Genomic DNA, 12,783 nt, shown 5'->3' with positions numbered 1-12,783 from the left:
GTCCATGAAATGAACAAAACAGTATTTTATTTTCTGTATGAGAATGAGAAGAACCCCAAATCACTAGCAGTTTAAGCATTGCCTTGTTAAGCCAGAGTATGCTCATAAATTATTATTTATTGTTTTATATAGTGCCGTCATATTCCGTAGCGGTGCTGTGCATTTCTCTATGAGTAAATGCTGGAGGAATACAATCTCACAGCAGTAGCCAATAACATTCACATTTCTGTAAAACAGGAAAATAATATTGGGATAAATCAAGTAGTGGATTTGGGGTAGTTGGCAATGGGGATAACACAGCATTATGCTCTGGTTGTTAGGTAAGGCTTGTGGTGGAGCTACTGGTAGTACTGTTGCGCTTCTGGAGACTTCTCACACAGCTGGGTACCTGGAGTCCGGGGTGGACAGAGAAACTACCGCACCATACCTGAAGTGAGAAAGAGATAAACTCTTTATAGCTCATACAATACCAAGCAATATCATAATTTATTGTGTAACTTAAGTTATGAAATCTCAAATACAATTAACCTCTTTAAGACATTTTGTTAAGTCCTGAAAAAAAAGTGGTTGCAATGAACACTAGGACAGGGTAGCATGTCCTATGAAAAACCTAGCAGTAAGTATTATATAACTACAGGCTCCGGTTTGTAATAGTCCCAGAACCAAATGGAGCCGGTTAACCATGTGGAAAAGTCAGAGCACACAATTGCTAAAATAAACATTTTTTAAAAATCATCCAGCGTAAACAAATTTATATTTGTCCATCAATAATTTTCACCTTTATGGATTAATTTTATTGTTAGGTTAGTTTGTTGAGTAGTCAGAGGAATTTAGGGGGAGAAAAAATTAAGGAAAAACATAACAACATTTTGTAAACTAGTAATAATTATGCTTAAAAAAATAATTGAATATATTATTCATATTAAATAGACTAAACGTTGTTTTACATTAAACATGAAGATGAAGAATCATGACTGTACAGATGTAGTATTAAAAGGGCATAAAGATATAACTAAGGAACAAAATATCCTTGATCATAAAGGGGTTTAACTAAAAGTTCTATATTAAAACAAACAATTAAATGCCCCATATCCAAACAAAATCCTACCATGAATGCTGGCAGAAGAGGTTGTGTGAACTTTGCGCGAAATGTGTGCAACATCTGCTTGTTGGTAGCATTGTAGAAAGAAAGGATACCTAAGGAATAAGTTACAAAACAGTGTCACTCAGTTGAGTTCCTTTTACCAACTATTTGCAACGATTATTTGTAATCTCTCACATGTATTGAGTAGTTATGAGAAAAAAGTGTTGCAAAGAAATGCAAACTTTTAAGTGTATGCATATAAATTATGGCTTAAACAAATATAATAAGCTAGTAACTACACAGGGTAAAAGAGGCAATTTCTGTAAATGGCGTGTTAGCTAATAAGTACTGATTCATAGACTGCATACAATGCATTCTGATTGGTTTTTGTAATGTAACATGCAGCAAATAAACAGTGTATTATAACTTGTAGATTTTGTTTTTCTTGCAGAATGTGTTTGTTGCAGGGGCTGTGTCTACTTTTCAATTAGACAAGGAAATGTAATGTGGCCAGGGGTTGCCAAAAGTTTAATCAATTATGAAATGGGAGGGAGGGCTAGAATACAAATAATTAAGAATAAAGCACAGAAAAACCAAACGTGTTTAATACATATGATAGTCTCTTTGATCGTATCACAAGGTTCTTTCACCCGGTTGTGACTTAATATGGTCATTATATTTGTCATACTTTTTTCTAGTCATGTGCTTGTGTTTTCTAATGTGGCTTAAATTTGCCATCCCATTTGGACAAGTATGTTATGAAAATGCACCTTGGTAGATAAAAATGTATTAATCCCAGCTTTTGTGTTTCATGACAATTTAGGATTCCCTAAAAAAAATATGAATGAGGGATTATTGACTACTTTCTGGGAAGGTAGGAGGTATTATGTTTCGAACTTGCACACTAAATTCAGCAGATCAGATGGAACAGCACCTTTAATATTGGTCTATTAGAAATGTGAGAACGTTTAGTACTAACCCTCCTGGTAGTTGCAGTAGATCCCAATCCTGCTTGGTAGGGGTACATCCAGTACTCTGGCTTTATTCCCGTGTTTTGCAGTGAATGCTACCTGCAGCCAGTTATTCACGTGAAGGCACCAGGAAGATGAAGTCTTTCCTAGCTGGTCAAACTTTCCCAAGCTGCGATATGACACTCCTACTGCAAAGGCCTTACTGTCTGTGTCATATCGCACCTCCCAGTAACACTCCCCATCATCTATTAAACAATCTCCTGCAAAAAAAAAAAAGTGAATGATAGCTTTCTCTACTTTTCATTTAATTGACTGCACTATGATGGCTTTCACATCATATTCACGTTACCATGACAACTAGCATAAGCTTTACCTAATACAGTGTAGGATTCAGCAGTGAATCTGTCTCTACCGCCACGAGATGACGACATTCTTTTAGGGGACTGGACAGATCTATGTAAAGTAATGGCAGACAAAGACATTTAAAAAAAACTGTTATAAAGAATGTCATGTGATTAAGTAGAAAGATAAATCTGAGCTAAGATTGAAGCAAATGATTGAAGCATGTGTTGCGTTTGTGTTATATGTCACACAGCACAGCACAGCACATACCTGGCAGGAGAGTTGCAGGGTGAGGCTCCCCTTGCTTTCCCTTCCTTCTCTCTGTTCTTTACATCCTGAACTTTACCTCCCAGGGCATCCCACTCTGCGCTTGTTTCCTCCACTCGTAGGTTCTGATGAGAACTTCCAGAATCCAAACGAAACCAGAAAGCTTGTGGGAATCAAAGTATACATGGCATGTCAAAAGAAGGCAAGCATGTCACAGATGCAGAGAACTCGTAGCAACTGATATTTGCAGTTTTTAGGGCTGGTGTTTAAGGTACACAGGAAAAAAGACACAGCACTGTGCTCTCAAAATGTATTTCCCTCTTTCTGATTTCTTCTATTTTCGCATATTTGTCATATTTAAATGTTTCAGATCATAAAACATTTTAATATTAGACAAAGATACCCCAAGTTAACACACAATGCAGGTTTATAAATTATATACAGAAGGAAAAAATAACTATCCAACCCTTCCTGGCCCCATGTGAAAAAGTAATTCCCCCTGAGTTACTAAATCAACCAATTAACCAAATATAATTGATAATTAGGGTTAATTTTATCAGACACACCCAGCCACAATTACTGCCAGCCCTGTTGAAGCTAAACATCAATTAAATAAAACCAGTCTTGCAAAGTGAAGTAGGCTAAAAAGTCTAAAAAAAAAAGTAGCACAGGTCGTGATCAAAAAAACAGTTTTTTTAATTATTATTTATTGTATTATTTTAGTGATTTTTTTTATTGTTAAAAAAAAAAATCACTACTTTTTTGTGACATCACTGGCATTAATAACATGTTCAAGAGGTCCCTAAGAAGACCTCTAACCATAGTGCACGGAAAACAAAAAAACAAAAAAAAAAGATAAAAAAAAAAAAAGAAAAGATTTTACATGCCATTGCCCAAACCCGTTAAGCTATAAGTATAAAAAATACTACCCTATAGGGTACTATATGTAAGGGATGGAGATAAAGCCCTCTAGAAAGAAAGAAAAAACTTGTCCAGGTTTGTTGGTGACAAAAAGCACAGGAAATAATTTCTGCAGCCACCTTTGACAGCGATGAAGAGTCACCTAATACCCCCGATACGATAGTCTGGGTTGTCTGCTTTACAGAAATATATACTTTTGTGTGTATTTTTGGTTTATAGAGTTGCAATCCCGTCATATAAATATATATATATATAAAATTCTTCTTCTAATTTTTGCTAGTTTTTACTAAATTTGTCATTCTAAAATTTCAGTTAATTATCTAACTATGGTATCAAAAGAAAGCTCCATCTCTTCTTGAAGAAGAAAAAAAAATATATAGTTTAGTTGGGTACACTATTCGCAGGAAAAGAGAACCGACACACCGCAAAAATGGCAAAATTGCTCCGGGCTTTGAGGTACCAAAGCCCGGAGACTGAAGAGGTTAAATCCCTTAACAATGTTTCTATCACATCCCCTCCCTCTCTTCTTTCCTCCAAGCAATACACATTAAGATCCCTTTCATGATAAAATGTTCACCGGATTATTTATTTCTACATATGTAAACCTCTATGCATAGGTATGACAGGAGCTCCTAGGAGGCAGTAGCTATACCCTCAGCTTCAAAAGATCAGATGTGGTGCCTCTAAAAGAACCTCATTACCTGGAGTCTCCAATGTGATTGGTTCAGAGAAGTCCCCACTCACAGCTTTATTACAGGCTTTGACTCTGAAGCTCATATATTTCATGTCAAAGCGTTGACCTGGAAAGGAGGATGACTAGTCAGACTTCAAACGTATAGCTTGTAACACAATAGAGCAATGCCCTGGTTTTCAAATATGAGGATATTATGGTTGCAAAAACCTAGATGATATACAAAGCGGCTCAACTAGATCCCCTAATATATTGTAATTTATGTTATTATAATTACAGGTTGCACAAGCAAATGTTATTGATCTATGAAATCTGATCTCTATTCACTGTTTCAATGTTTCTATTTATACAAACACCCAAGCAAACATCACTTGGTTATTAATTTACAAAGCACCATGTGTATTCTGTTCAGGATTTGATAACTATAACTAACCCTCAGCCACAAAAAATAAGGCATTTTCACTTAAATTTTCAATTATGCATATACATTCATTCTCAAATATATATATATATATATATATATATATATATATATATATATATATATATACACACACACATTATAATCCAATACAGTTCTTAGGACATAAACATAGAAATGGGTTAGAGGAAAGAAACCCCCCAGATTTTTCACAATTTAGTCCATTAAAAAACTACTATAGAACGCTTCATTCAAAAATTAAAACTGTACACTTACACAATTTACTTTCTAAAATTTACTCTGGACTTCTTTCACAAGCTTTAGTATTTCGTGACAATAAATGTATTCATTACATTAATGTAGTGTTTCATTACAGTAATATCTCAGATTCATTATTGTTAAATTCTATATCACCAGTTTTAATGTTAATTGACACTGTCCCTTACTGTTACATCACTTAAATATTTCCACCTTTTTTCAGCTGCTGATTTATGGACAGGTAGTTTAAAACCCATTTCATGTGACTGCACTTGGTGAAGATGCTTTTATAATTCATCTGTCAGGATAGAAATAGAAGGTCTGATCTCCCTGATGCAACACACCATATGCATTTAGCATATTACAGGGGTGTCCAACCTGCGGCCCTCCAGCTGCTGCAGAACTACATCTCCCATAATGCTTTTTCAGCTAAGGGTCTGGCTGAGGAGTATGGGAGATGTAGCCCTGAAGCAGCTGGAGGGCCGCAGGTTGGACATCCAATTGTGTTAAATGCAGGATTTGTGGGGAAGTACATGTATGTCCACCATCAGCAAAAGATTAGTCACCACCACATAAAATACACATTTACAGATGCTAAAGATTTAAAAATATCTGTAAACATTATTACAAATATTGTTATTATTTACCCTTACAAATGCACCTTAGCAAAAGAGACAGAATATAAATGGCGTAAATAATTTACTAAAAATTTGAAAACTCTGAGAAAGCATATCAAAACAGTAGTGTGACATAAAAACACTTTACATTTTTTATGCTCTGTCAAGCAGCTTTATTTTTGCAGTCTGGGCTACTCTAAAACTTTTAGATATTGGAACATTTTCATCCCTACACACTGCCTTTTCAACCCACTTTACATCTAAAATCACCACCCCGGCTTTATTTTCTCTTACAGGTCAGTGTGTATTCAGTTGTCTTTATGCCCTCAACCACCATCCATGGCTGCTCTTCCTTGGCACGAGGTGGTCCTGGAAAGTTGGTTTTACGATGTTCAAGAACGTAATGCTGTATTCCAATATGCTCCTCCTCTGGCATTTTCCATACCAGAGATACACAATTATCTGCGACAAGACACTCAGACGTCATGATCTCTGGTGTGCTGGGGACTGAAGAATAGAAAAAGTTAGAGAGGAGGCAAAAAGAGTGATAGAAAAAGATAGATGGGGGAGGGGTTTTTTAAAAATGAATTAAATAGAGTTAAAAAAAAACAAAAAAATTAAAAATAAAAAAACAAACAAACAAGAGAACTAAAAGCCGTTGGAAGGGGTAGGGCTTATGATACATTTTATAACTGTATGCGCATGGTTTAGACATCTGCTGGGAATCTGGGAAAAATGGAACCCGTCTATTAAAAGAGCATGAGCAAGGAATGATTAGCCTGTGAAAGAGGCACCGTTTTGTAGACTGTGACCATGACAGACTTTATACGAAATGCCCATACTATGGTAGTGCCGCTCTAGTATTAGATGCTGTGCAGTTGAATACCCGATTGTTAACACTCCAGTCATATGTTCATGTTAAATACGTTCAAAATAAAACTACCATTTTTGGGACGTGCATTATGTGACCCTGCTGGGCACCTCACTGCCGTGCCTCTGCAGGAAAGCATAGGGTGCCGGATTTATGATGGCAGTCCTTGCCAGTTTACCCCCACCCCCCCTTATCCTGCAAAGCCTGGGCACCAGGAAGAGGTTTCTAGTCACCATGGCTTCCTGGCACCTGGGGTTTGTCGAGCCCTGTGCTAGTGAGTGAATGTAATGAAGGAGGTATATACATGTAAACATGCGGCGGAATGCAACATGCACCATTCACAGACATTACCAGGAAGAAAGTGGAGTTTCTGAAGCAGATGCCGCTCCTGCGTAAAATCCACCATTAAGTGACTCATATTATCAGTCACTTTCGCCTTTAGGGACAGACGGAATGCTGGGGCCATGGTAACACTATGGAACAGAACAGAAAATTAGCAATCACACAATGCGATGAAAGTTGGGATCAACGAAAGGAAAAACGACATGTCCAAAGAACTAAAAGAATAATCTAGTTCCCACAAATGTATTAGTTTTATGCAGTTTGGAGACCAAGGCATTTTACTACATGCAGATCTACTGAAACCAGAGAGCATGTAAACTTCTTGCACATTATTAGTAGCACTGCCATCTAAGACACTGGAGCAGGAGTGACTTATAGGTATTATGCTAGCAACACATCCGTGTTTAGACACCATATTGCAATATGGTCCTTGCTTTCAGCAGAAGTAGCTGGGAAGAAGTTAAACAGGACAGAATTCTCATTTTCTAACTCAGATAACCAAGAATGCACTAAAATGCAGTGGACTCCAATACGTACTTGTCATGGATATATGACTGGAGTGCTCCTTTAACATAGTTCATAAATCTATAGGATGCATGCATCAAAACAATTTATGGGAAGAAATCCCACTTGGTAACAAATTGCTCTGGGCACCTCGCTTAATTTCATATGTTTTGTGGTAGGATGACATCTCCATTAACAACAGAAAACAGAAAATGGCAAGAAAGCATGGACAACAGAATTATGCATGATGGCAGTAGGAGTTATGCAAGATGAAAGTAATAAAAATGAATGTCATGTTAACCACATTCGCTATACTCTATATTAAAACTGAAGGTTACTGTACCAATCCTTTATCTCCTTGGCAGCCTTGGAAGCAAAATATACACAGAAAGAATATGAGTTAAGAAGAAGAAACCAAGTGTGATACAGTTGAACATGCATTGCATTAGAAGCCTCTTAATGTAAATATAATCTTAGAATAAATAAAATTATTTTCTCTTACCGGTAAATAAGTATAATTTTTTGCCACAACGTCTGTTTTTTTTTTAGCAAATTTAAATATATTTACTTGTCTTCACATTCTCCAACCCCATACAAACAACTTGATCATCCTGCTATTTGTTCTTCAGTTTAATTGCCTACTTCTTTGCACCACTTGTACACGGTTTGTACCTGGCCATTACAATTTTATTCCTCCTTCATTATAATATATGACTGCTTCTGTCATTCTCATTTCTGGTTATCATTTCAATAATTCAATCACTTTCCTAAAGGGACATTTTCACCTTTGGCAAAAACATGTATTAATAAAAACTAGATATGGTTGTGTAATTGTGAAAACGTGAAACTGTTTTGAATATATTTGGTTTAAATAGACAAGCAACAGTGAGATTAAGTAATGTACTCCATACAGTAATGCAAGCAGTGTTTACTGCATGTTCACTAGTAGCTGCTGCTTGCTTCCTGGGGGGCAGCACAGTCAAGCTGTTCTGCATATGTGTATGCACTAGCATCTGCATATGTGTTTGCACTACTGTATTTTCACCTAGTGGCAGAGTCCAGAATACTCTCTTTCTTTTCTCCAGAAAACCTTTCCCACCCTAAAACGGATAAAATAACCTAGAAACCTTGGCATGCATCAGAACTCCTGTAAATTGCACTTACTCTCTTCCCCCCGTATGCCTACACACTTCCTACCACTACTTAGACTGTAAGCTCTACTGGCAGGGAGATAATGTACCCTAAACAAAATGTCTATAGACTAATATAATTATATCACCACACTTGCTGTGTCGTCCCTTTTATTATACTGTAAACTGTAAAGCTCTAAGTACACCTGTTCTTCATTAAAGGGACACTTCAGCTTTCCTATGCACTTCAATTCATATTAGAACAGAGTGGTCCCTTTACATGTTTGTGTGGTCTCCTTTGCAATTGCATGGCGAGATTACGAAGATTAACCCCTAACCACCACACAGATGTACCGTATTTGCTCGATTATAAGACGAGGTTTTTTCCAGAGCAAATGCTCTGAAAAATACCCCTCGTCTTATAATCGGGGTCGTCTTCTAATCAGACCCCAAAAAAATGCTGGCGCCATGCTGCTTACCGGTCGCGAGCAGCGTCTCTTCTGTTAGAAGCAGGGCAGGAAGCTTGCAGCGTCCTCACAGAACTCTATCTCCCCCCTCCCTCCTCTGAGGGCGGGGCCAGAGAAGTTGCTACAGCCGGTCCCCTGCAGAAGTCTGCGAGTGGGAGATCTGCAGTTCAGGTGAGGGGGTGGGGGAGGGTTTTTGAGTATATGTGAAGTGTGTGTGATTAAGGGAATGAATGAGTATTTAAATGTTTGTGAATGAGTGTGAGTGTGTGTGTGATAGCATGGATGTGTAAGGGGGGTGGGGGTTGTAGCATGGCATATGGAGGCTGTAATCCCACTGCTATCATCCCCAGGTTCCAGCATGTACTGGCTGCCTTGGCTTGATAGGAGTGTGATTGCTGTTAGCAGTTTGATATATATATATATATATATCAAACTGCTAACAGCAATCACACTCCTATCAAGCCAAGGCAGCCAGTACATGCTGGGTTAAAAGGCATATCATGGGGCTGAGTGGCATATAGGGGGTTAAAATGCATTTCTGGACCTCCAGAAATGCATTTTAACCCCCTATATGCCACTCAGCCCCATGATATGCCTATATACCTCCAGAAATGCTTTATACCCCCCTATATGCCACTCAGCCCCATGATATGCCTTTTAACCCCCTATATGCCAGAGTGGCATACAGGGGTATAAGGCATATCATGGGGCAGAGTGGCAAATAGGGGGGTATAAAGCATTTCTGGGGGCAGAGTGGCATAACTGGGGGGGGCAGGTTGGCAAATAAAAGGAAATTTAAAAAATATATTTTTCTCAATCATAGCTTTTATTAAACATGAAAATAATTTACATTAATTAATATTTACTGGTAAAACTTTTTCCCTATAGGGTAGTCTTATATTCAGGGTTTTTGTTTTTTTCCTAAATTAATATTTTGATTTTGGGGGGTCGTCTTATAATCGGGGTCGTCTTATAATCGAGCAAATACGGTAATTGTCTCTGTCCCCTACCTCCAGCTCCTAGGCTTGAAGGAGAACACATCTCCTACTACCTGTGCCCACGTGGTGTGCTTAGCATGAGTCAGCTCCAGCACTGGCTCAGCAGCCAATGGTGAAGTGACATCATATCAATAAATGTCGTGTCTTCCCATAAAGAGATCCAGTATATTCTTAAAATCACTTACAGTATATTTTGACACCACCTCCAAAGGCAGTAGTTTTCACTTCCTCGCTATAATATTTCCCGTCTCTGTTTACATTGTGGCAGATGTTTTTTGGGAGCTTGTGCCTGGGACACGTACACAGCTTTTGCAACTATTCCATAGATCTATATACCCATGTAGACAAATATAATGGATTTACTCTCTTCCCTTTTTATACTCCCCTTCCATCCATGAGGTACCTGAGAAAAGCCATCTGTCTCGCATGCTGTCAGGGTTTGGTTTGCAGTTTCTAGGAGTTCCTCCGAGCTTTCCAATGCTTTAACGCAGGCGGTCAGCTGATTCTAAAGATGAAGGAAGGGAAGCAAATAAATGTAACTGGTTTTTGGTATGCAAACCACGCAACAGGGTCTTAGGACGTAACACACATATAAAACATCCTAGATGAGTACATACACAGTAAACAGCACACTGTTAGTAGGGTGACCACATCGCCATGTTTTCCAGGATAGAAAAGAAATGTTCATATAACGCTTACCAGCACAGGTAAAATGTTACCCTGCAAATTATGGGAGTAAGTCACGTTCATAAGTTTATACATCTCACACAGAGCAGGGCAGCGCCTTACCTGTGCTGGCAAGCGATTAGGGACAATTATACCTGTTCTGGAAAGCATGGCCGATTTGGTCACCAAAGCTGTAAGAAGCATCAATTAGATTTGTTATCAGGCATCGGAATATCGTATGATGTTCTGAACAAACATACACCGCAATGTTCATTCTGAGCAGACATCCTAGGATCAAATGATTCAGGTCTACGTAAGGTGTCAAAGTTTCCATGAAAAATGCATACTGCACAGAAATCACTGGTGCCCTGCATGGTGCATTTCTAATTATGCCACCAGTTAACCTTATAGATAACCTAGATCTGCTTTCCTATGGGCCCGTAACACCATACACTTTTATTTTACCTGTAATTCATATATACGGCTGGCACGGTCCTGCTTGATCTTCATAAGCATACCCTCCTTTAGCTGATCCAGTACGCTATAGAGAGACTGAAATTCCCCTTCTAATTCACCCTGAACACGCGTGGAATTATCCTGTAAGAAGATACAGTTTACTGATAGAGTGATGGACAGCCTGAGACCAAATTGTATGACCTGGTTTTAAGAGCAAATGTTACCTCAACATTCTGCAACATCTGCTTCAGACTATAGACAAAATTTTGAATCTCTTCATTTTTCAGGGCCAGAGTGGTGATGATTTTACGTAGCTCATCCTAGAAAAGAAAAGTATCATACCCTCTGCATAAGCACACGTGATGCCCATAAGTAAACTACAATACGAATATGAATATACCAAACAACGAGCCACCTTCTGATCTTCCATCCTGCTGCTTTCGGGTCAAAAAACATTCCACGGCAGATTTTACTATCACAATGGAACACTGTAGGGCGCGATGCTTGTTCTGCGCATGCGCGACCAGGGAGGAAGTGCACTCTTCATAATACTTCCGCAAGGCGTTCTTCGAGCTGTCAGCTACCGATATTACCCGCAGTCAAGGGATGTGTTAGGTGTGTAATATACGTGAATAACGCGACCGAGACATTTACAGTGAAGACGGTGCATTATGTCAACCTCTAGGGTGCGTTTTTTTGTGGGAAGAAGCGATCCAGACACTTCCGTTCCTTTTTTAATTTTTTTTTTAATTTAAATTAACCCTCAAACACAGGACAATAAAGATGGCGGTCCCGAAATACTGTGGAGTTTTTTGTTTGTTTGTTGTCAGGGCATTCATGCTTTATGACCCTGTAGTTTTTTCACATGGTGCTAACATGTAGTATGTGAGATGAATAGGATCCGAGAAGGGAACATACTAACGATAGAATGTTATGGTAACCAAGCTATTGACTTTTACAAATATACAAATTTAAGGTAGTACAGGGCTACCTTTTTACATATTATATTATATTATAATTTTTTATTTATATAACACCCACAATTTGTACAGCTCTTCTTACAATACATACATGTAAAGGATATGATGAAACTGATGAAATTTATTGTTGGGACGTACTAAACAGCATATTGGGATGATGGGATGATTGGCTGCAATGCTCATCACTATCACTAGGTGTCAGTACACTCATGGTAAATCAAAGTATCTTCTTTTCTGTAGTTCTATATACTAAGTTGCAAAAAGAAGCTGCAAATGTTTAACTATTTACTTGATGAAATATGTAGTTTTATAACGAAATCATAGTAAATTATATAGAAATAATAGAAAAATTTTATTTAATCAAAATATTGATTTAATATGGTACATGTATGTGCAAACACTATATTTTACCTGTTTTGATTGGCACTATCTGGGAATATATTTCTTAAACATGGGGATTATGGGTGAAATATTATGGTTACACATGCCAAGTAACATACTTAACCTGTTTCTCATAAGAATATGGGTATTGTCACAGGAGCATCTGTAGCAATTAGTCGCTGGGTAGGCACCTTCCCTATTGGTCGCTACAGCCACACCCCTGGATATCCATATATGGTAGGGAGGGTAGCTCCCCTTTTGATTGAAGCGATGCCGGCTTCTGCTATCAGTGGGGAGTCCAGGCTGTCCAGGGGAGTGGGGAGTCCAGGGATGTGTCCCTGACGCTGCACGAAGGGCTGGACGTACCGGTACGTCCATAGGGGATTGAAGGGGTTAAGCTAATGTATTATTCACCC

The 12,783-nt window shown here is 38.2% G+C and overlaps 1 protein-coding gene across 3 annotated transcripts; it reads right to left on the bottom strand.

The window, feature by feature from the left end:
* Positions 1–97: 97 nt before the first annotated feature.
* FSD1 (fibronectin type III and SPRY domain containing 1) lies at positions 98–11,520 on the bottom strand. 3 transcript variants are annotated; one of them, XM_053461742.1, is made up of 13 exons: positions 11,422–11,520; positions 11,231–11,326; positions 11,016–11,147; positions 10,288–10,389; positions 7,633–7,655; positions 6,795–6,916; positions 5,867–6,079; positions 4,287–4,385; positions 2,668–2,827; positions 2,429–2,508; positions 2,064–2,315; positions 1,109–1,197; positions 98–427 (listed from the first exon to the last, which is right to left on the bottom strand). In XM_053461742.1, the coding sequence occupies exons 1-13, from the start codon at positions 11,434–11,436 to the stop codon at positions 317–319; spliced, it is 1,494 nt and encodes a 497-aa protein (XP_053317717.1). In that variant the 5' UTR covers positions 11,437–11,520; the 3' UTR covers positions 98–316. The 3 variants fall into 3 exon arrangements, with proteins under 3 accessions (XP_053317717.1, XP_053317716.1, XP_053317718.1); XM_053461741.1 differs by having other exon boundaries at positions 11,407–11,506; XM_053461743.1 differs by lacking the exons at positions 11,016–11,147; positions 11,231–11,326; positions 11,422–11,520 and adding an exon at positions 10,674–10,741.
* Between the last annotated feature and the right edge of the window lie 1,263 nt (positions 11,521–12,783).

The sequence above is a fragment of the Spea bombifrons genome, chromosome 1, assembly GCF_027358695.1.
Source record: "Spea bombifrons isolate aSpeBom1 chromosome 1, aSpeBom1.2.pri, whole genome shotgun sequence".
NCBI classification, from domain to species: Eukaryota; Metazoa; Chordata; class Amphibia; order Anura; family Pelobatidae; genus Spea; species Spea bombifrons.
This window is presented reverse-complemented; position numbering and strand designations above follow the sequence as displayed.